We start from the raw sequence: 26900 nt of genomic DNA, 5'->3' as shown, positions 1-26900 counted from the left end.
CACATCTCTTTTTTTGCCAATCTCCCACCACAGTCTGGGCCACTCTTTATCAAAGAATGAGACTACTTTCCAAGCCTCCAAGGGAAGACGAGCAGGAATTAGGCAGCAGAGCTGACTTACCATAAGGGCCAGCTGCAGGGAACATGAGTTTGCCAGACAGCATTAGCAGCTGGACTCTGCCAGCTAAGCAGGACCCTCAGGTTCAGGAAAATTTGGTGTGAGCCAATACTGACAGTGCTCTGCCTGAGCAGCCTGCCACCACTGGCATGACTACAACACGGAGCAGCCTGTCACCGGGGGGAACCCAGGTGTGTGAAAACACCTCCGGCCTCGCCCGATTCCAAGTGCAGAGAGCAGACATGAGCCCTCAAAACACAGACACAGATGGAGACCTGCTCAGTGAACTGCAGCCCAGCTCCCAGCCCCAATGCCCACGGTGTCAGGGTTTCAGCCTTGCCCAGATTTTGCAGTTTAACCTCTCAGCTGTGCCACATGTGCACAGAGATGTGGCCAGACCCAGGAGCATGTTCCCTCCCAGCGACATCTACAGTACTGAGCAGAGAGTGGTTAATTAACCCCGCTTATTGAAGGGCGGACACATTCTTGCCTGGGCCCTGATTTTTCAGTCAGGCTCTAGTCCAGCAGGTGATTAATAACCCTGTGTGCTGTGGGAAGAGTGCATCTATTATTCAAATTAATGAAATTATAATCAAGAGGTGACGAATTAGCAGTTGCTCCTTGACTGGATATGGAAACTCATTAGTGTGCCAGGCATTTCTGTGGTGCTCGCTGCACTCGAGGCTTACAGCAACGAGAGGAGGGAGCCAGGCAGCCCCTTGGCACAGCTCAGGGAACACTCATCCTGCACACCCCAATGTAGCTGTGGCCACCCCAGAGCTCTCTGGTTCACAAACACCCTCACCCTCTTCTCCTGTCCAAGGGACAGACTGACTGTAAGGGGCTGCCCCAAGGACGGGCTGTGACAGCCTCGCAGCCCCGACACTGCTGGGCTACGGGAGAAGTATTTGAGTGCAGCAGCCCACTCTGCTGCTTGGAATACTGGAGTAGGACTTTGGAATTGCTGGTTGCAGGCACAGCTGCTGGAGCAAGAGGCTGGAGATCTTCCCCAAGAGCCCACATGAGGCTGAGTTTATCCTTCCCTGGAGGGTACTCACCGATGTGCTTCCCGTACATGTGGTAGTAGAAGGAGACACAGTAGTACTTGGCAGTGATGTTGTAGAGGGGGCTGATGAGCCGGGCTTTGTCTCCTGTCACCCGGGGCCGGGACGCCTCGATGAACATGTAATAACCTGCAGAATGAGAGGGAAAGGTGGGCAAAGGCAGCACGCACCGCATGCATCTCCATTCCTCCAAATGGTGGGATGCCAGCATGGCTGGGAGACCACCCCTCCTCTGGGAGACTTGGCCTTGTTCTGTCCAACTGCGCTGTGCCCACTGTGACCCTGGCCAGAGACACCTGTGGGATACGCGCAGTGCCCTCCCTGCCTTGGCAGTGTTCAGGGAAGCGCAGGAGAGACGGGCATCACCCCTGAACGTGCACATCTGTCTGGGTGCACAAAGAACCTCAGAGCTGACTGCTCTGTGCAAGGAGAACACCAGAAAGAGAAACCATTCCAGACTAATTTCTCTGTCTCAAGCAGAGGGAGAGAGGATTCGGTACATCTAGCCTGAACAATATTGTTGTCTAAAGAGAACAATACCAAGGCAGTTGTTAACAGCTCAGGGAGGAAGAGATTAGCCATTTAATTTGTTAACATCATTTTCAATGCTCAGTCAGGTTGGTGTACTGAACACTAATGGGAAAACCCATTTCCTTAGCAGCCCATTGGATGCTTCCCATGTTTTTCTGAGTTCAAAGGTGTGTGTTGGCATGCAAATTTACTTCTCTTATTACGAAAGAGGGATGTAGTATCCAGTTAAATTGGAAGCATGTACTCCACACACAGCTAGTGTGAGCAATATGTAACACCAATCTCCTCCAGCTATAGGTGAAGCTTCTTCAGGCAGCTCCTGTCTGGTCTCTCACTTCTGTGCTTCATATTAAGGAATCTGTTTGCATGCCTGGAAACTTCTTTAAGGAAACAGCTTGCTAAAACCTACAGAGCCATTTCTAGGTGTTGAGATATTCTCCTACTTGTTTATCCATTTCTTTTTCTTCAAAACAAGCATCAAACAGCGCAAGGGCATTAGGCATCAGGCAATTAGCTGACAACAAGAACTAATGCTCACACTCTTCCCTTCAACAGAGTTGTGGGTGTTTTAATCGTGTGCTTAATTCCAGTCAGTAACATGCAAATTAACTGCCTGCTCCCTTTACCCCGTGTGAAGCAGAAAGCAGATCAGCCCTCCATCAGTTCCCAGAGCTGTAGGATTCCTGACAAGAGATGGTGTGCACCTCCCCTCCCCTGCCAAGCCAAAAGAAGCCCAGACTTGTGCCTACCCTCCGGCGTACCGCTGATGTCCGTGGGGGGCCCCGTGTTGACGGTGCGCTTGGGGTTCTGGGTCAGGGCGTTCTGCCGGGTCCAGTCAAAGTTGTCCATCTTGTCCTGAATGAAGCCGCAGATCTTCTCGTCCTCAAAGCGGCAAGTGTTATCTGTGGGGTGGGAAGGGACAGGGCTGCTCAGCTGCTGCTTTTCAAACACCCTCCCCAAACTGCCTGGGTGCTCACAGAAGCGCTGTGTCACCACTGAGGCTCTGTGTCAAGCCAGGGGCAGATGGGCAGACCCTGACCCCAGGAGGAGGCTGAAAAGGAAGGCATCATAGAAATCATAGAAGTCACAGAATGGGTTGAGTTGGAAGCAGCCTCAAAGTCCATTCAGTTCCAAACCCATTGCCAAGGGCAGGGATGCCATTCACTAGGTCGGGTAGCCTAGGGCTCCATCCAACCTGACCTTGAACACTTCCACAGATGGGGCACCCATAACATCACTGGGCAGCCTGTTCCAGTGCCTCACCATTCTCTGAGTAAGAAATTTAAAATCTAATCTAAATGTCCCCTCTTTAATTTAAAAACTTTCCCCCTTTTCCTATCACTACCCATAATACATCAGTGATTAGTGTTACTACAGAAGTGTTAATCCAGGCTGATGGATGTGATGGTCTGACAAAATGGAATAAAGCTATTATGGCTAAAGAGAAAGAAATTCTCTGTGAGATCTGAAGGGGCAAATGTAGAGGAGGGTAAAAAGATCACCGAAGGCAAACTGGCTACAGGGGCTTTTATATCAGAATAACTTGATGGTAGAATAATTTCCCCAGGAGAGAGGAAAACGTAGCAGCAGATGACCCCCCTTCAGGCTATATATTTAACTAAACTATGACACACATGAAAAAAAATCAGCTGTGAAGAAGAGGTCAGCTCAGCACGACAAATGTGTCATTTAGCCAGAGTACATCTAATTTACACCAGCTAAAAGGCACATTTGATTTTGCAGCTTATGCTGGTTCCTCTAACAAAATAAAACACTTAGGTAAAAGATTTTTATGTAGGATCAACCACATGTGCAATAGGGTTCACTTTTATTACTACCACACGACAGTTACACCCTACAGCAATATTGTAAGACAGATGAAAAATCTTGTGCATAGACATAAACCAATACGGACTTGCAGAGATTGGAATGAATTGGATATAGCCAGGCTGAAGATTGTAACCTCTGTGCTAAAAAGGAGTTTTGAGTCACAAAAGCAAAGGTCAAGAACCAGCCTTACACTGCTGACACAACAGGAGAGGGATGGATAAAAAAGACAAAAAGAAAAGAGAAAACAGGTCCAAGAGCCGATGTGAAAACTGCTGTGTGTTTTGAAAGGTCCCTGGGCAGAAACCAGAGCTGGAAAAATGAGCTGGAAGTGTGATCTTGGACCTGAGTGATGTAGATACAGCACACACATATCTTTAATTGCTGCTTTTAAGTAAGAGCAAAGAGGTGTGCTACGAAACTGAAAGACAAAGCCATGAAAGAACACACACACAAAGGAAGACAAGACTCTTGATGAGGGCTTGGAATGTGCCAGGAATTCATCCATGGCACACTGGCATAAGACTCAACTTTTTGGGGTTTACCTCCCACTATTATTTATCATGCCAAGATGAAGAGAAGCCCAAATGCCTCCTGTGGCTCCTGCATTCCTGTATCTTCAGTGATGACTTGCTCTGGTTCCTGGGCAGGAGGCTTTTTCTCCTAGCATGTGTGACTCCAGCAGGACATGAAGGACAGAGCAGGGTCCTCAGCCTATGGGCTGGGTGCCAAGGATGGGACACACGGGAACTTTTCTGCAATGTCAGGGCCAAAAGCTCCAGATGCAGCACATTCTGATGGTAGGTGCTTCATACACCTACCATACACAACAAAATCTGTTATCTTGTACCAGGAAAGACAGACTACCCAGGAAATGAAGAGAATCTTGACTCTGAGATTCTGCACCTTCTGGTGGCTACCCTACCTCCTGGTGGCTAGCATTTTCCCCATTCCCTCCCATTTGGAAATGAAAACGACTGTATTCCAAACAGGCAACAAAGGTCCTCACACGTGGGTTCCCCCTTCTTGCCCATCTCCTTCCAGCATCCCATCAAAGCAGTGAGACAAGAGGATGCAGCCTCCTGTGGTAACCTGCAAAAAAGTCTTTGTCAGCACGGGCTGGGCAACGTGTGGCAAGCCAGGGTTTTCAGCAAACTCAGTGGGAAACACCACATGCCCACTCCTTTGGGCTGAGCACAGCCATCAGGAGCTTGTCTGGGCTGGCCACTTAACTGCTGATTAACCCTGGCTAACTGCTTTCTGCTCATTTCTAATTAGCATTCAAATCCAAATTAGCCACTGCTCTGCAGTGCTTAACACAGGGGCCCAAATGGAGATGAAGGAGAAGGGAGCAGAGGATAGGGCAGATGCTTGCAGGGTCTGAGACAGGGTAACTATGTGGGATAGGGGGCCTCTTTCATCCCCAGAACAAAGAGATGGAAGGAGAAAAGAGTCAGAAGACAGCTCCAAAGGGTCCTTCCCAGGTCTTTTGGCTGAGAGAAGGGAGTTCATGGCTATACCAGATCCCCAGTGGTCCTCAAAGGAGAGGCTGGAGCCCACAAGCTTGCTGATGTTGCTGGGTGGTGTAATACCCCTGTTTTCTCTCCACTGGACCAAAAACATCTGCATGACTCTACCTCATGGATTGCCAGCTGCAGTTAAAAGAGACGCATTTTCTCTTAGAATGGCAATATCTTACACAGCAGGATCCACAATGACTGTCCTTTTGCAAAAGCACCAGGGCGGTTTGCACCTCTGACCCTGCTGAGCACATGGACTTTCAAAGAAAGGTGACATCCTTCTCCAACACAGAAATTAGCTTAACAGGGAATAACAGGTAGAAAGTAGAGTTGGAAGCTGTAACACAGAGGTCAGCCAGGCAACTAATAGAGAGGGAACAAACCACAAATGAGGAGGCACAGAAATCAAAGGAAAGGCAGATTATGAGGAGAAAGCACGAGCTCAGGTGGAGATCAGAGAGAGTTGTGCAAGGAAAGAGAATCTGAGGACGGCATTCCCAACTTAGCACCAAGGCCTGATTGTGCCAGTCTGGTGGACTACTGTGCCTCATTTGTAAGAAGCCACACACATGGGATGAGACTGCTCAGAGAGAAGTTGACTCAAAAGCCTATAGAGAGCTCTTTTAATGTCCAAATAGGGCCCTGAGTGCATTCTCTCTTCTCAATCAAATGCAGCTCCCTCCAGAAGGCAACGGTTCTAGCAGAGCACATAAAACAGAGAAGGGTCCCATGCATCACAGACCAAGCAATGCTTGTTGCTTAATCAACAACATGATCCATCTTATGTGCAACACCCCTTGCTGTGCAGGAGTTTGAAATTCCAGGACATCACCTCTGCTTAGTTTAGGAGCTCAAGGCATTTTGCAACAACTAATAAACAAGGCTTCTCAGTTTCTCTGCAGCATAGCAATGCCTCTTTCTATATATCTTCTGCATTACATGTGGGGAAATAGATGCACAATGTATAGAGAGACACATGTAAGGTCACAGCAGGCAGTGCCTAAGCTGGAAACAGATCCCAAGTGCTCCAATTCCTGGTCCTTTGGTATAAAATATGCCCCAGGAAAGCAAAACTCTGTGGTTTCTCTGAGCTACAAGTGGAGGTGCCATAAATAACTAGGAAGTGTTCAGTGTGGTTTGGGACACTGCCAGCATGTCACCTCTGGATGGTTATCAACAAGGTTCACCAGGACAAACCTGGCAGATCCAACCAAGAAGAAAACCTTTGCCACCTGCTGTACCTCAGAGGTAATCTGACTTTTGACCTCGACTGTGTGATGCAAACCTTCCTAGAGACTTTTGCCATTTTCCAGGGATCCTGGCTCATCATCAAGGTGTAAAGGAAGCTTCCTGTTTAAAATTTAAGCTGTGTATTTAAAAACCGAACACAGAAGTTGTTCTCTGGATTGTTACAGGTAAGATAGAGGTGGCAGGGGAGCTGGCTCCTCAAAAGCTGGATTTAGAGCTATCTTCACCAAACAGATCTCCTTGGCAGGCTTTGCAGTGGTGGCAGCTCAGAGCGCAGAGATGTTTGCTCCCAGTTACAGACACCTCCATGCATTCCCAGGGGAAAGACCCTCTACTGTGGCTATTAGCATTTCTTCTTGCTTTGCCTTCTTGAGAAACATAATGGAGGCTTTCCTTTCAAGTCCTCTGGGGAAAGCCATCCCTGGTTATGAAATTCTGGCTGCCAGATGAATGCAAAAAGTAATAATCCTACTCTAGCTGCAGACTAATAGCAGATGGAGTGCACTTGAATAAAAGTGCCTTCATCATTTAGCTGTGGTGTGACAACTGACACTGGCTTGGAGCATAAAGGACCATGCGTTGAGCCCCAGCTCTGTTGCAGACCTGCTGTGTGACCCTCCAGCTCTCATTTTCTGGACATCAGTTTCCCCATCTAGAAAATGAAGACAATGAGAACTGTATTGAGACCTCAAAGTATGTCGTGATCTAAGAAAGAGTATTTAGGAGTCTCTCCCATTGCAATTTTCTAGGGATTTTATAAGCAGTAACGGAGGAAAGCTTCACAATGCTGTAGCTGGCTGTCATCCTATTTGCCATCAGGATACAAGGAACTGTCACCTTTTTTAACCTTTGCATTACAAATCATTCTTGAAGAATGGTCACAAACTTGAGTAATCCAACTCTAAACACAGGCTGACATCTCATTCCCACATGTTCTTACCTGAACAAACTTGGACTCCTCTTGACTCTGAGCATTATCAGAGACCAGACACACCAGCAACAGATGGTAAGCAACAAGCCAGGCTAATCTACAACAACCAACACCTGCCATGGATCACCAGCCACTGTACCTGCCCATGGTCCCAAAATCATGGTTTTAGCACCACACACAGCCAGACTGCAGGTATGTGAGAAACAGTGTTGCTGCTATGAAAGGGCAAGATACCGTGGCCAACCAAAAAACAAACCAGCTATCCCACATACTTCTTAATGACCTCATCACCAAGGTTACAAGGTTACATCTGATAAAAAAAAGGAAAACCAAAACATCCAGGGATGAGGAGCTGGAATGGCTGGTGGGGCAGCACTCCAGAGTTTAGTTTAGAAAACAAGTTACATCCGAATAAAACTGCAGAGGAGGTAAGGACAAAGCAAATTCCCCAGCACTGAAATTTGGTCATGATGTTAAAACAATCAGTTATACTAAGAGAACCTTAAGGTACAATCTTAGAATTAAGATAATTCTTGGGCAGTTTTTTAAGTACAAATCCTGGTTTTTAGTATCAGATCAACTGATTTTTTAAGAATCAGCCTTATTGGTAACCTCTACATATTTGAAATTCCCAATGTCTTTTGCCCACTTCCTCTGCTCTTCCTTTATAACCCAAGACCTGGCTCTGTAACCATGCCACACGCATGCCTGCCCCAATGCTATTAACATCTTATTAGGCTGAAAGAGAAAATGCATGAAGAAGTAATTATATTAAGTGACTCTCAGAGTTTGTAAATTAATCACCATTGTGCATGCCCTTGGATCAGGCTGCCAGAGGCATTAATCATCTAATCTTTGCCTTTCACTCCAGAGCTTTCAGTGTTTGCTCCCAGAATTTGGCTCAGCAGCCTAGTGTGAACTTTTCCCTGGGGATGGTGGTAGAAGGGGAAGCACGAAGAGAAGTGGTAGCAGAAGGGATTTCCATGTTTTTGGGATGAGAGTCGGGGAACTCAGCTGTGGACCAAAGAAAGAGCTAAAAGCCTTTGGGCTCATATTTCATTGGCAGCAGGTCTGAAAGGAAAGGGCATATCTGAAAGCAAGCGTGGTAGGTCCAATTTTAGGCAGTCAGTCTCAAGGTGTGAACTCATGGGCAAGGCCCTCACAACTGGACCAGAGGTCATTATGTCCACCAGGGGCTGGGCAGTTGATATCAAGGGGAAATCGCAAGTGTTGGGTTTACTGCATGAAAAACAGGAGTGGCTGAGTTATGTCCCACCATAGGCAGATTTCCTCCAGTTGCTTTGGACTCGATCAAGCTGCCAAAGCTACCCCAGGCAGGCAATCTGAAGGCTCAGTTTACAAAGACCCCAAGAGACTGACACAATCAGGACTGAAGTTGCTCTGGGTTTACCAGTGATTTATGCAGTGTAAAAGCAAGTGGCAAAAGGCGAGATTTTGTCACTTCCACCTGTGGGCTGGGACGCTTGCCTCCTCCAGCAAGTACTGAGAGACACATTCCAGAGTAGGTGCCTAGCAATATCCTCCGTGTTTCCCAGTTAGTCTTCTATGGAAAATATTTGAAGTGGATCAGGAAGTGAGGAAAAGAAAGCAAATGGAATCAGGAGTTAGAGCTACAAAATCCCCCTGAGACTGTAAGAAGCTGCTATTCTCAGGCAGAGCATGGTTCATCAAAAGATCCTCAAGAGTGTGAGCGTGCAAGAATTAACACCTTGTGGCTGCTTTAACAAGATATCTCCCTATCCTGATTCTGCCATCACCTAATCCTGGCTTCTCCTCCCCCACTACTATCCTGCAGTGCAGCAGTAGCACCTACCTACACACAGAGTAATACATAAAACCACTGAATACTGACTCAGCAGCGGGAAACAGGGAGAAACAGCCCCATGCTCTCCATGGAGCACTAGCAAGTAGTCTGCCCATCTCTGCCCAAGAGCTTTTCCTGGGCTTACATCCTACCATCAAAGCAAAGGGACCTTGTTGCATCCCCTTGAGATCATTCCCCCACTACTTACAGCAATCTAGAATTCCTTTTTTATGCTCAATGGGCACTGTCATGTTGGTGTTAAAGAACGTCATTCTTAGACATTGTGTATCCTGCTCTCAAAGTCAATGGGAACTCTGGATGCTCAATACAGATGAGCCCGCATCTTGCTGAGAATAACCAGAAGGTAAATAAGCAAGTTAACAGTGATGACACTGAAGGGGAAGAAGGAAGAGACTGTGCTCAAAGAGTTTGAAAGAAGAGACAGATCTGAACTGGAGACAGTTCCACACAAGCCTGCAGAGATAGCAAGTGGTATCATTCCTAGCCAGAGGAGGACAGGGAATATTCCTAAACACAGCTATTTTGGGGAACGTTTAGTAACCTACTTACTGGAAGTAGATTTGTTTGTGCTGGGGCATGGAGGTGGGTATTCAAGATCACAGTCTACCCCATCACAAACATACTAGGTGTGACTGAGAGGCATATTCCTGGCATAAATCTCCTGGCAATAACTCGAGGTACAACAAATGGCACTATTTACTGGAAGCTTTAGTATATGCAATTTCATCCTCTTTTGGGGAAAAAAGATTTGACAAAGTCACCTGTGTGCTGTCACCAATTCCAGCTGCTTGTTTTGCCTGATCCGCTGGAGCGCTCGACTAAAGTACATTACATTCAAAGCATTAACACAAAAGTCTTGTTGCTTACCTGCTGGATTGGGATAGTTGATTGCTGGCAAAAAGAAATAGAAAAACAAGTCAAAACAAAAGGACAAATCATAATTAAAGTCTGAAAATAAGCACATCAAGAAAGGTCACAAATGCACGAGTCTCCTGGCAGCATCCCTGTTAGAAAGCAGTGCTTGCTGCCTGTGTTGGTGATGGAAAAAGATGCTGACACTCTGATCCAAGCAGCAAGAGACGTTAAGAAAACTCCACCTAAGGGGTGATCCTGGGATCATAGGGAAACCCTTCTGGCAACCCAAGTATATTCCTTCTGGAGCACCCAGTGGGATAGCACCCACTTAGATACCAAAGCTTGGTATCTGTGAGGGACATCAAAGCAGTTTGACGCACTGTGGGAGACTGACATGACAGGTCTGCTGGGGACACTGGACACACTGTCAGCCCACGGGACAGGAGGGCTGTGTGAAATCAAGCAAACATAACAGGAGATGGATCTGTACTTTCTGCTGAAATAGAGGGTCCAAACTCCTGTTGGAGAGTGAAGGAACCATAGAGTTGTGGGAGTAGAGAGAGCTTTGAGCTGTTGGGATGATGGGGACAGAAGTAAGGTCAATGTATACCAATGAGATAATCTGGGAGTCAAGGCACTGGACAGAGCTACAGCTTTATGACTAGTCAAGAAGGGAATCATGCATTCAGCTCTGGAAATAACTGAAGTCTCCCAAAATCCTCTTACTTTTATGAGTGTGTGGCTAATACACAGCATCCAGTGGCTATCTTGTAAAGTAAGCCACTGTACCACGGGGAGCTGCAGCATGGCCTGACTGGGGTTTTGGGGACCTCCTGCCCACAGAGTGCAGAGTGCAAGTCAGAGTTGCTGAGTGAGGGATGAGTGGAGACTGACCTTCAGAGGTTTCTAGTGCTCTGCATTGATGGCAGCATCCAAAACACAGTCAAATGTGATAGTGCTGTGCCATCAGCACTCCCCAGAGCACAGAGACCCACCCAAGGGCCACAGAAGACCTCCTCTCTGCATGCCCACGTCCCCAGGCCTGAGGCAGGACCGAGGAGGAGACACCTACGTTCCATGTACCGGATGATGCGGGCAGCCATATCTCCGGCCCCAAAGCTGGTGATGGGCGTCAGGCGAACTTCATAGCTCTGAGGCACTTTCAGGTTGGGCAAGATGTGCTCCAGCAACAGGCCTTTCTCCATTTTCTTCACAGGAATAAAGGTTTGGATGGTGCTTCTCTGAGACAGCTGCATAGGAAAAGAACCCACAGTGTTATGAAAATCCTGAAACTGGAAACCTGAGCAATCATATCCTTCATTTAACACCCTACTCCTCCTCTTTCTATACAGACCTGGTTGCTCCATGAGATCTTCATGCAGTATTGGTTTGGAAATTTCCATCCCTGGTACAGAATAGTGATCAGGAGCCTGAGCTCTCCCTGAAGGGAAGCCTCGGTGTCCTCCAAGGGAGGGCCTGAAGGGAAAATTTGAACTACAGGTCCTGAAGCAATTTTGGTTTGTGTCAGAAGCAATCCTTCCAGGAGGGAGAAAATGAACCCAATTCACCCCGTTAGTGCACCCAGGTCCTATGCAAACACAGCATGGCACTGCACCAAGACACCCTCCAGTTCACAATCACTGCTGCAGAATTCATTCATTTTCTGCCTGGGCCATGTGGCACTTCATTTGGTGTCTCATTGGGAGAAGGCTACCATTCTTCCTCAGAAACCTTCCATAAGGGTCCATCCTTGGACTGCCTCTGCAGACTAGAGCAAGGGGCCCAGTTCAAGTTGATGGTTCTCTGGGGTCACTCATAGGCTCCCTCTTCCTCCGATTCCCATTGAAAGAGGCTGAATTATGCTGGCTGAACCATACCAGCTAAACATTGTTCAGTTTGCTAAGGCAGCAGGCAAGTTTCAAGAAAACAATGGGGAAAATACCGTTATCAAAATCACCACCAGTAAAAATGATGAATTACATGTCAGTGAAACTTCCCTGCCGTGGTCATGCTTGCTTGGCTGGGAAAGAACAAGAACGAGGACCGAATTGTGAAGATACAATTTCCTGCCTGTCGCTGTGCACTGCCAGGATCCTTGTGGCAAGAGATGTTACTGGGGATGCTGGGGCTGGTAAAAGGATCTTTGGCAGGACTTTCTTTAGTCCAGTGTTCACTAAGCTTTCCCTTGCCTCTGATACATCCTCTAGGCTGAAGTTTTCATCGCAAAGACAGTTCTCCTGACAGGCAGTCTCAGTGTTCATCATTAACTCTGAAGTTGCAGGATTGCTGGAACTGGGATGCATGGAGGAAGGTTTACAGCAAATCTGTCAGTAGAGACAGCATGGGGCAAGAAGATGGAGTGAGGGCACAGCAGAAGTGAAGGCCACTAACAGAGGAGGGCAGGGGGCAACGCCAATGTGGTGCTTAGGAAAAACAAGTACATGCGACCCCTCCTCTGCCTGTCTCCAGCTCTCACATACGTAACTCTGAGTTCAAACTCAGAAGCAATGGCTGCTGCTGTAGAGCTTTCTGTGCCAAAGCCCCATTCATTTCCAACACAGCCAGGACCCACTGACCCACCTCCTTGATCTGGCCACCGTTTGGACACTGGTCCCAAGTGAAGGGACAGGGACTGGTCCCTGGGAACCTGTGGCTGCACGTGGTTCTCACAGTGAAAAACAATTTTGCACCTGCCCTACAGATTTTACCTAAAGGAGACCTTTGTACCTGAACAGATCAGGGTGTAAGTTGCTTGAGGAACTACTTGCTGCACTCTCCTCCTCCTCCCCTGGCAAGATGGAGCAGGGAGCTGGGAGCTCTTCTGGTGCCTTCCCCCAGCTTGGTGCTGCCCCACAAGGCACCTGGGAGCAGTCCTAGGGGGCAGGACCAGGGCAGCGGTTCCTGGAGGCACCAGGATGCTGCCAGGGTCTGTTCATGTCGACAACGCCCTATCTGCACACACGCCAGCTGGGCTCTGTCCCAGCTGGCATTCCTACTGCCCAGCCCTCCCGTCTGCCAGCCCTCCACACCATCGCTCTGGCCAAGCAGTGGCAGAGCTGGCTCCCAGGGGCAGGGACTTAAGCTGGGATCATTAGCACCAGACCCCAAATTATCTGGGAGAAGAGGAGCAGTCAGAAGCCAGAAGCAGAAGGCTGGAGGGGTACAGCTCCTGGCATGGGTCTTTTTGGGGAACGGAGTGTGACTGGGAGGGCTGGCAGCAGCTCCTCCCCACAGGCTGCCATTTGCTGGGATGTTGGGAAGGCAGCCAGCAAATAGGAGGAGGTCAGGAGCCATTTCCCTCATCTAGACATAACCTTTAGAAGAGAAACAAAATGGAGAGTCAGAGAGAAGCTTGAGGGTGAGACTCAGACAGTGCAAATTCCACCTCAGCTGGGAGTTAGGTGGAATTTGGGTATCTAAGGCCTCTGGGAGCAAGGTCAAATCACATACTCCCCCACATCATCTAACCCAGGACAAACTGAGAAATCAGCCTCCAGTCTGGACTGCAAAGTTCCGTATCCTGTAGCTGAGTCTATCCTCAGGGACTTGTGTAACCAAATAAATAACTGGCTGCCACCCAGGTTTGGCTGCAGAACAGAAATAATTAAAGGCACATATGCTTCCTATGGGTTGCAACCTCTCTGTTTTTTAGAATAGACCTGGATCACTAGGTAATTGGAAAGGCACAGCCAAGGCTCAGCATGCATCTCCTCTTGGTGCATAGAGGTCAAGTTTTAAGAGGGTCTTTTCCCTCCACCAAATACTTTGTAGCTCTGTCTTCTCCCAGTGTATGTCCTGTCTTTATCTGATATGCTACTTGGACCGAGACAGAAGCTGGCTGCCAGCAAGACTGCCCTCTGCACATCTTTACTACGGTCTCTACAGTCCTGGCATCACAACAGAACTGGCCCTGGATGTCTTTGGAAAGACTGGCTTCTCCGTGAAAAGCAGTGTGGGCCCTGAGCTAGCTGCAGCTGTCAGTAGAAAGAGCCAGGTGCGCTGCCAGCACAGTTTAAAGGGCATGAAATTAGTGCAAGGGAGAAAGGGGGGAAGCTCCAGCCAGCTGCTTGATGTGTGCATGCGGAGCAGGTCCTGGCTTGCAGTCACTAGCACAGGTCCAGCAGACAGGGACATAAAGGCCAAGGTCTGCCTCTGGATCCCCCTCCTTAAACATCTTTTGTGTCCCTGACTGCCAGCAGCAGGTCTGTGCAGAGCTGCATGCATCAGTCCAGTAGGAACCCATTTTTCAATCCACTTCGATTGCCAGCTGTTTCCCTTTTTCCTTCTCTATGTGTGCTCATGCTATCCTGGTATCTTCTTCCTTCTCAGCATCTCTCCTCCGGATCACGCTGACCCAGAGTTCCAGTTTAATATTGCTGCAGTGCAGTTAATAAAGCAGAGGCCAGCACAGAGGACAGGGAAACACTGGCCACGTTATTAGAGACGCTGAAGCCTCAGCGGAGGAGCTCATGCTACAAGCTCATTCATCACCAGGCTCCGGGGCCAGAACAGAGCACTGCACAAAGCACAGACTTGCCTCTGCCTTTACCTCCTCCCATTCCCAATAATCCGAGGAAGGGGATGGGAAAGGAAAAAAACCAAACAAACCCACAGTTTCTACTAGCTGGCTGTGAATATCACAGAGGCTGCAGAGGAGAGAATGTTCTTGTAGAATGGGCTCTCTAAAAGCACCTTACAAAGGGCAAAGTCAGCCCTATGTGGTTTGTGTGTATTCACATGCAGTGTATGCAGCCTGTCCCTGTCCCTGTGCCTGTCCCTGTCCCTGAAAGCAGTACTAGTGATCAGGGGAGAAATCACTCACATGCACTCAGCCACCAAACCTCTGGGAGATGCAAACTGAAGATGCCCTTTCTCATTCCTCACCACCACCTACCCTGCTGGTGGGCACTGTCTGCCCTTTCCCCTGTCGTATCATTTGAGCCAGCTTGCATGCTCAGAGTGCTTATCCCAGTTGGGACAGCTGAGCTGGTCCATGGATCAGGAACACACACCAAGAGTCTCAGAGACAAAAGCAGGGTGCCACAGTATCCCTGCTTCCATTCCCAGCTGGGGCATTGTCACAGCAGAGGGCCCAAGGTATGACACTGCCACACCTACATTTTCTGTTTATATAGGCTATTAAAGGAAAAAACCAGGATGATATTTTCAGACTGAATGATGTTTACACCAGATATGTACCAGCTAGCAACCTTAGTAAAGCTAAAGGGTATCCACAAACACACCTGTCAAGAGATAGTGTTGTGGTTCTGCTTTACACAACCATGCCAGCCTACCTGTGCTGAGACTGGTGGGATGTGTGAAGCCATGCACGTGGTCTCACAACCAGCTTAACATTAATGCTTGTTTGAGGGAGAAATTAGAAGAAAAATCTGTTTCATCACCAAGCCCCAAGGTATTTCCAACAAACAACAGCTAGAAAAATGAACATTAAAATCATGTAGATCCCCCAACAAGCTGATCAGAGAAAAGGAACTGTTTTGCAGGCATCCAGCTTCCCAGCATTGCAATCCACTCCTGATGCTCTCTTTACTTGTCCCGCTTCTTCAGCAACTTCTCAGCTCAAAGCACAAGCACTACTTTCCAATATTTCCATTCAAATCCTTCCCACACATGCTTTCTCTTTTACTCTTTTTTTCTTAGCCTCATTCAAATTCCCCTGGCTGCTCTGTCCTGCAGCACAAAAGAGACAGGGGTGGCTGCCTGCATTCCCACTCCATCCTCACTAACTGCAGATGTGGGCTGCAGGGACAGCTCCCAGCTCCATCCACAGCTTCTCCAGAGGAGGCAGCAGATAAAGGCAGGCTGGTGTGACACAGCAACCTCGCACACAGGTTCCATCCCTCTGGCAGGCTCTTCCTTGCTCCCTGTGCAGCTCTGCACACCAGACAAATGCTGTGTGCAGGGGGGTGTCCTATGCTCCACTCTCCCCCTCCTCTCTCATCTGTGAGCGTCAGGACACTCTGGAAAGCAGACATCCACCGGACCAGGAGCTGTGGAAAGCCTGGTGGCACAGGAAGCACAGGTATCTCAAAAAGGTCTGAAAAAAAGCCTGGGGCAATAATCTGGACAAAATAATCTTCAACTGCCTGTGCAGCTGGTGGTCCGCACTCTTCAAGGAACCAGCAATCAACGTGGTCTTCAAAGCTCAGTGCCAAGCGTGCTTCTCAGCACGCACAGACATCCCTGTTTAGTATGGTCCAGGGGCCAGGAGAAGGTTAAGAGTAGCAGAAGGGCACTTCTCTTCTTACAGGCAATACTCAGGGTGTGACAGAGCCTCCCATTTGTACAATTTCAGCCTGTCTGCAGAGTCCTGGCTCCATTACATAGCTTTGTCCTAGAGCCCTGCAGGCATCATCTCTTACCAGATTTCCCCAGTGGCCTCATCCCAACAAAGTCCAGCTAAGATACAGCAGGTCCCTTCCTAAGGGAGTGTTGCTCACAAAGACCAGAAACAATCACACCACTGCCCTCACCATGATGGAACTGGCAGTGTCTGTGGCCTTAAATTGGTGACAGGCAGGAAAGATACTCCCAAGATACTGGAAGGGGCTGAGCTTGTTTATGGCACTGGTAACAGCTCCTGGGATGAACATGGGGCTCTGCAATGCCAAACCTCCTGCTACTTCATCAAACATTCCCTTGTCCTCAATTCTTGCCCTGGCTGTGCTTCCAAAGCTACAGGATATGTGGCACGGAGGCAACCTCAAAGAGTTTAGAAGCCATGGACTTCTTAAAGTTAAAAAAAAAAAAAAAAAAAAAGGAACTATGATTACAGAACTTATGTGTGTTGGAGTTTATAGTACCAGACACCAGAGATTGAAAGCAAACTGTCCAGTTCTCCATTGCTGGAGAAGAGAGCTCAGCAGATGAGGTCCACCAGTAGAAGTATTTTCTTGGGAAAAGAGGAATAAAAAATGCTCAGAAACAGGGTCAGGAGGAAGGTGGGGATAGGAAATTTTAGGGAACTCTCTTGAACACGAGGCTCCAATATGTTCCACAATGCTGTAAAAATATGCCATAAATCTGGCCCTTCCTTTCCCCTTCTTCCTATTCACTCTGACACACAGCAGTGGATTGAGATGGTGATCTTTGATGTCACCTTGGCACCACAGGGCAGAGCAGAGGAAGATGTCTTTGACATTCCTTTTGAATACTATGAATTGGATGCTTGATCTCTGTATTTTGGCGTAGGGATAAATCCAGAGTTCAGAGAAGGGCTAAGCACAGCTACAATCTAGGACACGGCAGGGGACATACACTCCTGGCTGACAGGGTCCAGTCCCCTGTCACCAGAGGGGCTGCCTCTGCTTATTAATTTTATGTAGGTATCACATTCTTATCTTAAAAGTGGTTTGTTCCCTTCAGGCCTGTTCCTCCCCCTGGACATCTGTTCCGGAGCCTGACCGCCCTAATGTTCTCATTTTCAGACTGAATTTATTCATGTGCAGCTTGCACCCGGATGCCTTGTTGCCAGTATTGTCCTTTAGCTCCAATGGCTCTTTTCCTCACTGCTGCTTGACCCCCTGATGTTTTACAGACAGCAATCTCACCACCTCTCAGCTTTTGCTGTGCTGAGCAGGCTGAGCACTCTGTGACTGCTCTTGTAACACAGACTCTCCAGGACTGACTCTACAATGTTTTTCTGCATGATCCCACTTGCTGGAGTTCGGTGCCCCAGCCCTGCATAAAGGATGTGGTGGCACTTCTACACCTTGCCCAGAAGTACCTCAAGTTTCATCTAAGAGTGCATTTGCCCTTTCTCACACCTGCATCTTAGCAGCAGCTCCTTGAAGTCAACTCACTTGCGCACTGCACTCATTTTCCAAAGATGAGCTTCCAGCCTGCAGCACCTTCTGCATCTACGACCCTGCCTTTGTAACACTGCATTTCATCCCACCACAACCACTCAGAGTTCTCTGTCTTTCAGATCTTTCTTCTGATCCTTCCTAATTCTTCACCAAGGTGGCATTGTCTCCCAGCCTGGTGTCAGCTGCACAAAATTTCAAGAGCACAATCCTAATAGGGGATTCTGAACTCTGGCTGGTATCAGCTACAGGGAAGATGCCTGCCTACTCTGGAAAAACTGTTTGGGTAAGTTTTGGGTAGGGAAGAAATTTGGCTTGGATATGAAAATAGTCATTGCGATGCTTCTTTATAATCTCTCATCAAACTTGCTCTGCCTGTCACATTGAATAAAAATATTTTCTTTGGTTAGTACTTAATCACCATCTTGGATGGAAATGATGTCAAGCATTAACCTCACCAATTAAAGGGCTAAGGTAAGTTTAAAGTTGGATTTATTTCATTTTCCTTGCTTGATAACCATTACTCCTAAGGGGTTTCCAGAACAAATAATCACATTGCAAGCACAAAGCTGGCATTTCCCAGGCAAGCACATCGGTGAACTGAAATTCATGCCTATGTTTTTCATCAGCCAAGCACACAGGTTCAGATCCTGGGATTAAGCAAGGATGGATGACCAAACCAAATCCATTATTCAGTCTAAATGAGGAGTCCTGGAAGCTTTTTGTACTGAACTGTCCTTTATCAGGAGGTCCAGTTTCTCAGCTGAAACATTCCCAACTCCAGAGGGAGAAGCAACTGCAACCTTCAGTGGCTTCTGAGGACAGCTGGAGCCATCAAGGCTGGAAGTCAGTCTCTTTCTCTTCCTCTTGCACAGGCAATCAGCTGCCCATCCTCATTAGGTGCCAAGAGCAGCAGTTTGTGGCTTCCTAGAGAAGCCAAATTGGTGCTGTCATGAATTACTGTAAGTGCTTGTTCCACACTCTCCAATAATGTCTTTCATTAGGATCTGATCAGAAAGCAATATGTATTTTATTAGCGTATGCTCCCTGGTCTAAGACAGACCTAGCCTTCACTCTGTCAGAGAGGCAGTCAAGCACAAGCCTTAACTGAGGCTCTCTTCTGCTGTCTCACAGCCTTAATTTTCAACCCTGAGGTCACAAGCAGCCCCTGTGTTTCAGACTGGAATCTCTCTACTTTCGCTTTAAGTTCCTACCTGTGCTGACTCTTGACTGTGCACTGCAGAGCCTGAGACCACCTCTCTGTCTATTGTATGGGCACGAGCTGGGTAAGGGACAGTATCTCTCAAGCTCTTCCACATCCCTCTCTTGCAGAGAGCAATGGTTCCAGACTCTTGAGCCTCACATCTGAAAATCAGAACTGCTTGGTGCCTTACTGGATCCAACTTTATACACATACCTACATCAGGAAGCACAGTCTCCTCCTCCACCAATTTCCTTGCACTGGACACATCTGCTTGCAGCCAGACCCATGCACGTCTCTATGCACTGTGCTGTCAGCACTTCTGGCTCCAAGGAAAAAAAAAAACAATTTGGCTCTGCACAGCCCAAGTTTGCCCAGCTGCAGTTAGGTTGAGCTCTGAGAAACTTTGCCTATAATATGGGTGTAAGTTGCAAGCGGGACATGCTCCACCAACAGGAGTTTCATTTTTTCGGCTCTCGATGGACCCTGGAGGAGCCCTTTGTTAGGGCACCTTCACCCCTGAAAACAACTAATAAAGGATGGGGCTGATGCTCCCTGGAGCAGAAATAGCCTTTTTGTGCGACTTTGGACTTTCCAGTCTGGTACCTGTAATGAAGGTATGAGGGTAAGTATCATTCCAGAGCCTCCAGGCTGCCTATAAAGAAGAGGCAGAGGCAGCACAGGATATGAAGGGAGACCCATAAAGCCCTTCACATTGCTCCATGCTGCCCACTTCATTTCTTTATGACACACAGCCCAAACATCCATCTAGTGCCTACTCCTTTCATTTGTGACTCGCTATGGGAGAGACTACATCTCTCTTCCAAACCCTTCCCCTTCACACACTCTTACATCTTATCTCCAATGTCCTCTAGGAAGTGAGAACCAGGGGAAAAAAGAAACAAACCCAAGAACAAAACCAAAAAAAAGGAAACAGAAACAAAAGAAAGAAGAGGTGGAATATAGGAAGGGGAGCAGGAAAAGGCACAAAGATGCACAAAGAAAAGACGGCGAAACAGTAGGAGGAACACGGACTGAGTACCGAAAATAACAGATGAGAAGAGTAAACAGGGAAGCCACATCATAGCCTATCAAGAGGGACTTTCAGAAAGACTCAATACCAGCATGTATGCCTTGAAGCCACTGAAGGAGCGTGGATAAGAGATGCACACAAAGGACTGACTTTGATACTTGGCAAGCATTTTTCATTCTGTGCTCAGCTTTGTAAAACACAAGCTAAGAGCCTGCTGGATACGAACAAGCACAGTGGTGTGAAAACAACATCTGTATCCTGCAAAGCTGCTATGAGGGGTCTGTTGGTTTGGGGAATCTGATTATCTCTTCTTTCACATTTTTCTTATCCAAAATGAACAACTGAACAGTGGTGCGAGGAGCTAGAAAGACATGAGAGTTTCTTTCTAGATGTGTTTTAAGATCATATGAGCCTTTCCAGCAAGATTATTTGAATTGCTCTTCTCTACTACCGTAACTGTTCTGAACACAGCTAAAATTGAGACATCTGCTTGAATTATTCCCTTGTACTAGAAAAGCTAAACAATATCCTGCTTTCTTTCTTGCCCAGTCAAGTACTTGAATGGCATTAGGAGCAGGACTTACAAAAAGTTAATGTTAAGTCAAAATCTCTCTACAAGGCACCTTATGAATGGCAAGACACCTTGTAGCACTGTCATCTACCCTGTTTTGGGAGGATTACCCTGTGCTTTGGATCTGGCTGAGACAGAGGTAATTTTCCCAACAGGAGCCCTCACAATGCTGTGCTGTGTGTGGGTAGCTAGGAAGAACTTGATCACATGCCCGTGTTTTGGCTACCGCTAAGCAGAGTTCCCACAGCACCAGTGCTGCCTCTCCAACACTCTCCCCTCACCAGTAGGATGGGGGTGGGCAAGATCTTGGGAGGAGGCCTAATATCCAGGATGCTGATTCAAATTGACCAAAGGGATATGAAAGTATGACTGTGACATTTGTCTTCCAGAGCCACATGTACTGAGGACCTGCTTCCCATGAAGTGGCTGGACATAGCCTGTTGATGGGAAGTAGAGAATCCATTGTTTCCTTTCCTTAGATTCTGCACGTGGCCTTAGCTGCTGGTTACTAAACTGACTTTATCTTGACCCATGTGGTTTTTTTCGATCTTCCCTCCCCCTGTCCTGCTGAGGAGGAGAGAATGATAGAGCAGCTTGGTGGGCAACTTGGCAACAGCCAAGGTCAACCAACTACACTTTACTTACTTTGGTTAATCACAGAAGAGAAATGATACCTTAAGACTGAAGCACAACTAATCTGCCACTGCTCATATTACTATTTTTTCCAACTAACTGGTTACAAATGATTTGTGGACTAGGGAAAACCAGCTCAAGAAAACCATGTATCATACTAAAGAGCAATCTGTGAATGCAGAAAGAATCAATCAAACATTCATTAGTTAAGCATCATTTGCTAAGCTCTCATGGGCAAAGGGAGGAAGTCCCAATAGTGGCATTGGAAACTGTTAGACTATCGGAGAGGGAAACCTTGTCCCATGGCTACCAGTCATTTCCACTGAAATCACACCTGACCCTGCTGGTCAGGCCTGTGCCAAGCTTCCCTGGCCACCCTTGTAGAAAACACTCGTCCTCTGGCTGACAGAGTCAACAAGAGCCACGGCCAGGCACACACCTTGGCCAGTGAGTAATGGCCAGGGGAAAACTCCCTTCCTCTGTGCTGGTGGAGGCTCTGCTGTTGTCGACTTAGCCAACAGAAGAGTACAAACATGAAATGTGGAAAAAGCTCCTTGTTTCCACCCCCACCAAACGTTCAGCTATCCTGGGATCCTCCCTTATAACAGACCTTGTTCTAGCAGCATCTTCTGTGACAGATTGCTAGGGATGAAAAGAGAGACGGCTTAATGTGCTATCAGCTGCAGTGACTGATGGTGTGTCCCATTTCCAGGCAGCAGAGAGCACAGGTGAGGTAAGATCCTGCTGTCTTCACTCCCATACGCCCATGGCAAAGTCACTGCTTCACCTCCAGGCTCCACACAGCAATCTGAGTAAGCTACGAGGATTGCTTGTACACTGTTTGTTATTGCTCAGCCAGCTCTCCTTTCAGCAGCACACAGCTGACGCTCAGTCCCAAACCCCTCCTCCTCTTGCAGCCTAGAAAGGCAGTGCCTCCTCTCCCCTCTCTTGCTTTCCCTGGCTTTGCATCATGATGGCTGTTCAAACCATCCACCAAAGCACATCTCCCACTGGCACTGGCTTATTTCTGCATCCTTTTCCACCTCTTCCTAAGGGATGAATCCCGCCCAGCATCACATAGGCCACTAGCACAAGTGAGTGCTATTGTCTTGAGAGCACAGATATAATCTGCCTATTCTCACTGCCAGAACAAAAGTTGAAATTAAAAAAAAAGAGCATCAGTAGGGAGCTAGGATAGTTAGAGCTAAAAAAAGACCTTTTTCCACTACAGAGGATGGTTCTGCAGGTAGATGGAATTGCATTGATTTGGCATCCCATATGACAGCAGCCTGTGATCAAACATCAAACTGACAGACAAGGTAGGCAAAAAAAGAAGAGAGGACAAGAAAAGCTTTCTGACAGATGTGACATATAAGCCATTCTGCAACAGGTCTGCTTTGAGATTCAGTCCTGGGCAACCACGGTGAAGCCAAGTTACTGGAGTCCCCAGTCCTGACACCACTGAGAGAGGACCAGCAGAGCCCCATGTGGTTTGTCACACCCCATGAGTATTTCAGTCTGCACAGCATCTCACATGCAGCCAAGGCCACCATGTGCTGCTTCAGGAAAAGCCGCACTCCTTTCCTGGTTGCAGCCAGCTGGGACTGTGATGCTCTAGGTAAAGGGACTCACACATCCCTGTTTCATGTGCCCTGTCTGCGTCCTGCCCTGGACATCAAACTGGCCTGTCCAGTGAAGTGCTCCATCAGCAGCAGGATTTTTTGGTGGATATGGCAGCACATTGCCTTTTTCCAGGTAACACCAGGCCAGTGCACCACAAAGCATGTTTTATCCAGAGCAGGATGGGTACCTCCCTAGCTCACTCTTCTTTAAGTTTTTCATTTTCTAGTATGAAAACTAAGATAGCCCTGACTGCTTTTTAGTTAAGTCCTAAACCAGACATCACCTCCTCAGCTCTTGCAGCATCCCTCAGCTGAAAACCCCACTGCAATACTACTGTGGGAATGCACAGAACAGAGCCAGTGGGGTCACAGAGTACCAGAGAACCTTGGGATGAGGGCTATGGACCCAACCTGGTTTGCAGTGGTCGCCTTGGCAATGGCAGCTTTGTGGAGTGGAACCAGCAAAATGTCAGAGCCTTTGTAAAGCGAGTTTGGCCACCCTGAACTGCGCCTTGTGCAGAGCTGCTGCCTCCTCACCAAGCCTTTGGTATGTCCCACCCCCACTCCAAGGTGCAGCCCCCAGGGCAACCCCCAAGGCACCAGCTGCTCGTTTTCCAAGAATCTTTGCCTGAAGCCACGGCTGCATGTGCAGAAGCAAAGGAATTTTGTTCACCTCCCAGAATAAGTGGCTGGGCTGCAGAAGCCACCAAGTACAAGTACATCACCTCAAGTACGTCACCTTTCTGCAGTCATAGCCTTTTCTAATCTGGGACCCAAAGGCATTCTCAAGCAAACATTTAGGGGAAAGTGTGGGCCAGTGCACTGCTCTTTGGCCCTCCCTTTTGTGTAGTACCACCCCTGCTCGGTGCACAGAGGGAGAGACCCTGCTCTCGCTGGGGTGGCTGGCTGCGGGAGCCAATGAAGCCAAAGACAGGCAGCAGTAGACAGACACTGCCAAAGTGGGCTCAGAGGAGAGAAAAAGAACAACATAGAGACAGAAATGAAGTGATACAAATCCATAATCCGTGGGCTTTGGCATAAAACCTCTCCCGCTGTGTTGGGATGGCCATCAGCAGAGTTAACCTTCCACTATAATCACAGTCATTAAATTCCTGCTAACGCCCCTGTCCTATGTCTGTCCCAACAGCTCTGTTATCTGTCACCTCCTCACACAGGATGCAGGCTCCCCACTGCCACAGCTCTCATTAACGCTGCTCTGGTTGGCTGATGAGGCTAGTGGCAGCCGGCCCCCAAGCCCAGATGAGTTTTGTAGACAGCAGGGAATGTTTATCCAACATGGAGGGGATGAAAGTACAAACAAAGAGAGACCATACAATTACTCAGGCATTGCACAGGGCCAGTCTCATCAAAGACAGAATGGTTGGAGAAGGTTAGGTGTGGGCTTGACATTTCTAAGTCTGATAGATTTTAGCCTGCTAGCAGTGATTACTCTTTCCTAAGGGAAAAGTTCTCAAGAAAGCCTCTTCTCAAAATAATCTTGGCAAGCAACTATCTTTCCCAAAACAATCTTTCTCCAGGTGGTGTTTTGCTGTTTCTCTAGTTTTCATCAATGGGATTAGAGAGGTGTCGTTCCTATTCACCAATCATGTTAAGTCAGTGTCGGAGCACCTTATAAAAGGCGGTAAGAATTAGACAATAAAGCCTTCTATACTCTTTGCCTTCTGAAATATTTGGAGTCTTTTGTCTTTTTTTTGTGTCCTATGGTGACAGTTAGGGAAAAGGAATTAATCTGAAGCAACAACCCAGGGAGCTAATTTAGCAAATGGGTCTGGGGCATGGCCCAGTGGAAATTCCAGGGGTCTGTCTGGCAAGTAGATTCAGCCTGCTCTGAGGAGGGGAAAGCCAGGAATATGTAAAGCTGGCCCAGTTCTGGCCTGAGCCTGTGTATGAGACGGTACAGAGGAAACAGCAGCCTCAGGTTGCCTTGAAGGGAAACAATGAAGATTAAACCTTCCTGCTGCACCAAGAGCTTCTCCTTCCTCTTTCTCTTGCAGCCTCAGGTCACGGATGGGTTCCAGCTCATTAAGTGCACAGTTATTCTACCACTATCCCCCATAACGATAACCACCAGCCCAACTCAGATCTTCCCTTCATGATGCAACCTGCTTGCAGTATTAGATGACTTTTCATTTCTCTTTAATGTTAGAGCAGAGCCCTGGGATGGGTATAAAATACACAGAGAGAAACAAGCAACTTAAAAGGCTTTTTATTTTTTAAGCAAAGATCTGGTTTGGGGAGGCTGCTTTGAATCCCCAAGCAATGAAAATAATTTTCACTTGGAATGCAGTATTTCAGTGCCTTTTCTACACTGCAAGAATACATGGAAGAAAAAAAAGTGGACCAAGCAAAAAGCCTTTTGGCATCTGCCCACAACCAAACCACCCAAGGCTGTGACCTCATTGAGGTCACTGGCTAAGGTGAAATGAGGTGGTTGGCACTTGGATCAGTTGCCTTGCAGCAAGAAAGGAAAACCTCCCAAGATGTCAGGATGGATGGCTGTGAGGCCCCTGCTGCTCCTCGTTGGGCACGTTTTCCCCTCTGAATTGTCACTCAGCAATGCCACTGCCTAAGCCCACCTGAACTATACCCTCCAGGAAATTACAGCCTCTTTGCCAAGACACGGAGTAGAGGCTTCACAAGAAGCTTGCTCCATGTTGCTATCATATGCGCTTTCCTGGGTCAGTGGCTCCAAGCTGTCAAGCTGCTTATATGGTTTTAATCAAAAGTTAATTCTTATTCTACTGGAACTGGTGCATCTGTTGTGCCGCTCAGCCCGCTCTGCAGCACTGGGAACAATCAGCTCTGGTGGAAGTGCGTATGCTCATCTTGCTGGGAGCCGCCACACATTGCTTAGGAAACCAAATTCCCTCAGACTGCTTGCAATCCCCTCAGTAATGCCCTAGGAAGCTGCTGAACAGGAAGAATTGGAGGAGGCACAGCACCAGGCAATTAATAAGCAGCACTCTGACTCTCACCCGTCCCCATTTTCAGCAGCTACAGCAAGTAAATTCAATTCAAGTTCCCGTGTGCCTTGCAAAGCATCCTGCTACTTGGGGATCTTCACATTACATATGCCAAGAGCTCTTTGAGCAAACCAGGGAGTGTGAAATGAAAACCAGCAAACTAAATTGCAACCAGCGGGCATCCCAGCTGGCTGCCTTTTGGAATTACAGCTCAGCAAGAGTTAATTCTCCTCTTTCCATCCCCTCTTTCCGCTGACAACCCCTCACCAACCCAAGACTGCAGGCTGCCACATTCATTCATCCTTAAGGCGCTGAAGAGCACCTGCCATGACCACTGAGGCTGCAGAGCTCCTGGGACTAGGGGAGAAGGTGGGCTGGCCGGTTGGGAAAGCTTTCACCAGCTTGATGCTGGCAATAAATCAGCATGTCTGGCCATGTGTAAGGCCCGTTTCACCTAAGGAGAATGTTCTACTTCAATCCGAGCTCTCTAGGAGGATTTTTGTGCCACCACAGCTAGTACCTGGAAAGCCAGCGTATCCAGTGAGGAGTGTGCACAGGCAAAAAAGCAGCTCCACACTCAGGCAGACAAATCCTCTTTCTTAAGAGCTCTCCAGTCAGTAACACTTTTAGACTTTTGAGCTTTTCAGTTATATTCACTAAGGTCACTATGTTTTGCAGTCCAGCGATGGAACAGGAGGATGCATGGCTTAGGCCAGGTCCCCCAGCAGAGAGAAGAAGGTGCGATAAAGCAGCAGGATCTGCAGGACATGGGAGAGCGTGATGGAGCAAAAGGGAAGGAGTGAAAGGTCAGAAGGTGTCACAAGGCTGCTTGAAGCCCAAGTGTGTCACTAGAGGACACAGAAAGAATGGTACTCACATGGTCAAGCTCAGAGCAAAAAGAAGGGAAGTTTATTTTTGACCTTGATTTATATAGTTTCTGGACAATGACCAAGGATTGGAGAATGAGGTTGCCACCTCTCCGACCCACTGGTCAAACTAGAAGTCCATCAATTTTCCATCCTCCGAGGAAGAATGCGAAAACAATCACTTTGTTTATGTTACCATATGTGAGAAATTTCGCTACAAAAATG

At 47.8% G+C, this 26900-nt stretch overlaps 1 protein-coding gene across 4 annotated transcripts in view; it reads right to left on the bottom strand.

Moving 5' to 3' along the window:
- MDGA1 (MAM domain containing glycosylphosphatidylinositol anchor 1) overlaps nucleotides 1-26900 on the bottom strand; it is a 165643-nt gene that overhangs the window by 40411 nt on the left and 98332 nt on the right. For 3 of the 4 annotated variants that reach the window (XM_040059100.2, XM_040059096.1, XM_040059098.1), the window contains 4 exons: nucleotides 11012-11189; nucleotides 9952-9975; nucleotides 2462-2614; nucleotides 1176-1310 (listed from right to left, as the gene is read on the bottom strand). In XM_040059100.2, coding sequence (XP_039915034.1) covers nucleotides 1176-1310; nucleotides 2462-2614; nucleotides 9952-9975; nucleotides 11012-11189 — 490 coding nt within the window. The remainder of the gene's footprint in view (nucleotides 1-1175; nucleotides 1311-2461; nucleotides 2615-9951; nucleotides 9976-11011; nucleotides 11190-26900) is intronic. The other variant, XM_040059099.2, reaches the window with a different exon arrangement.

Source organism: Hirundo rustica, chromosome 3, assembly GCF_015227805.2.
Source record: "Hirundo rustica isolate bHirRus1 chromosome 3, bHirRus1.pri.v3, whole genome shotgun sequence".
Lineage (NCBI taxonomy): Eukaryota > Metazoa > Chordata > Aves > Passeriformes > Hirundinidae > Hirundo > Hirundo rustica.
Note: the sequence above shows the minus strand (reverse complement) of the source record. Positions and strands in the feature narration are given on the sequence as shown.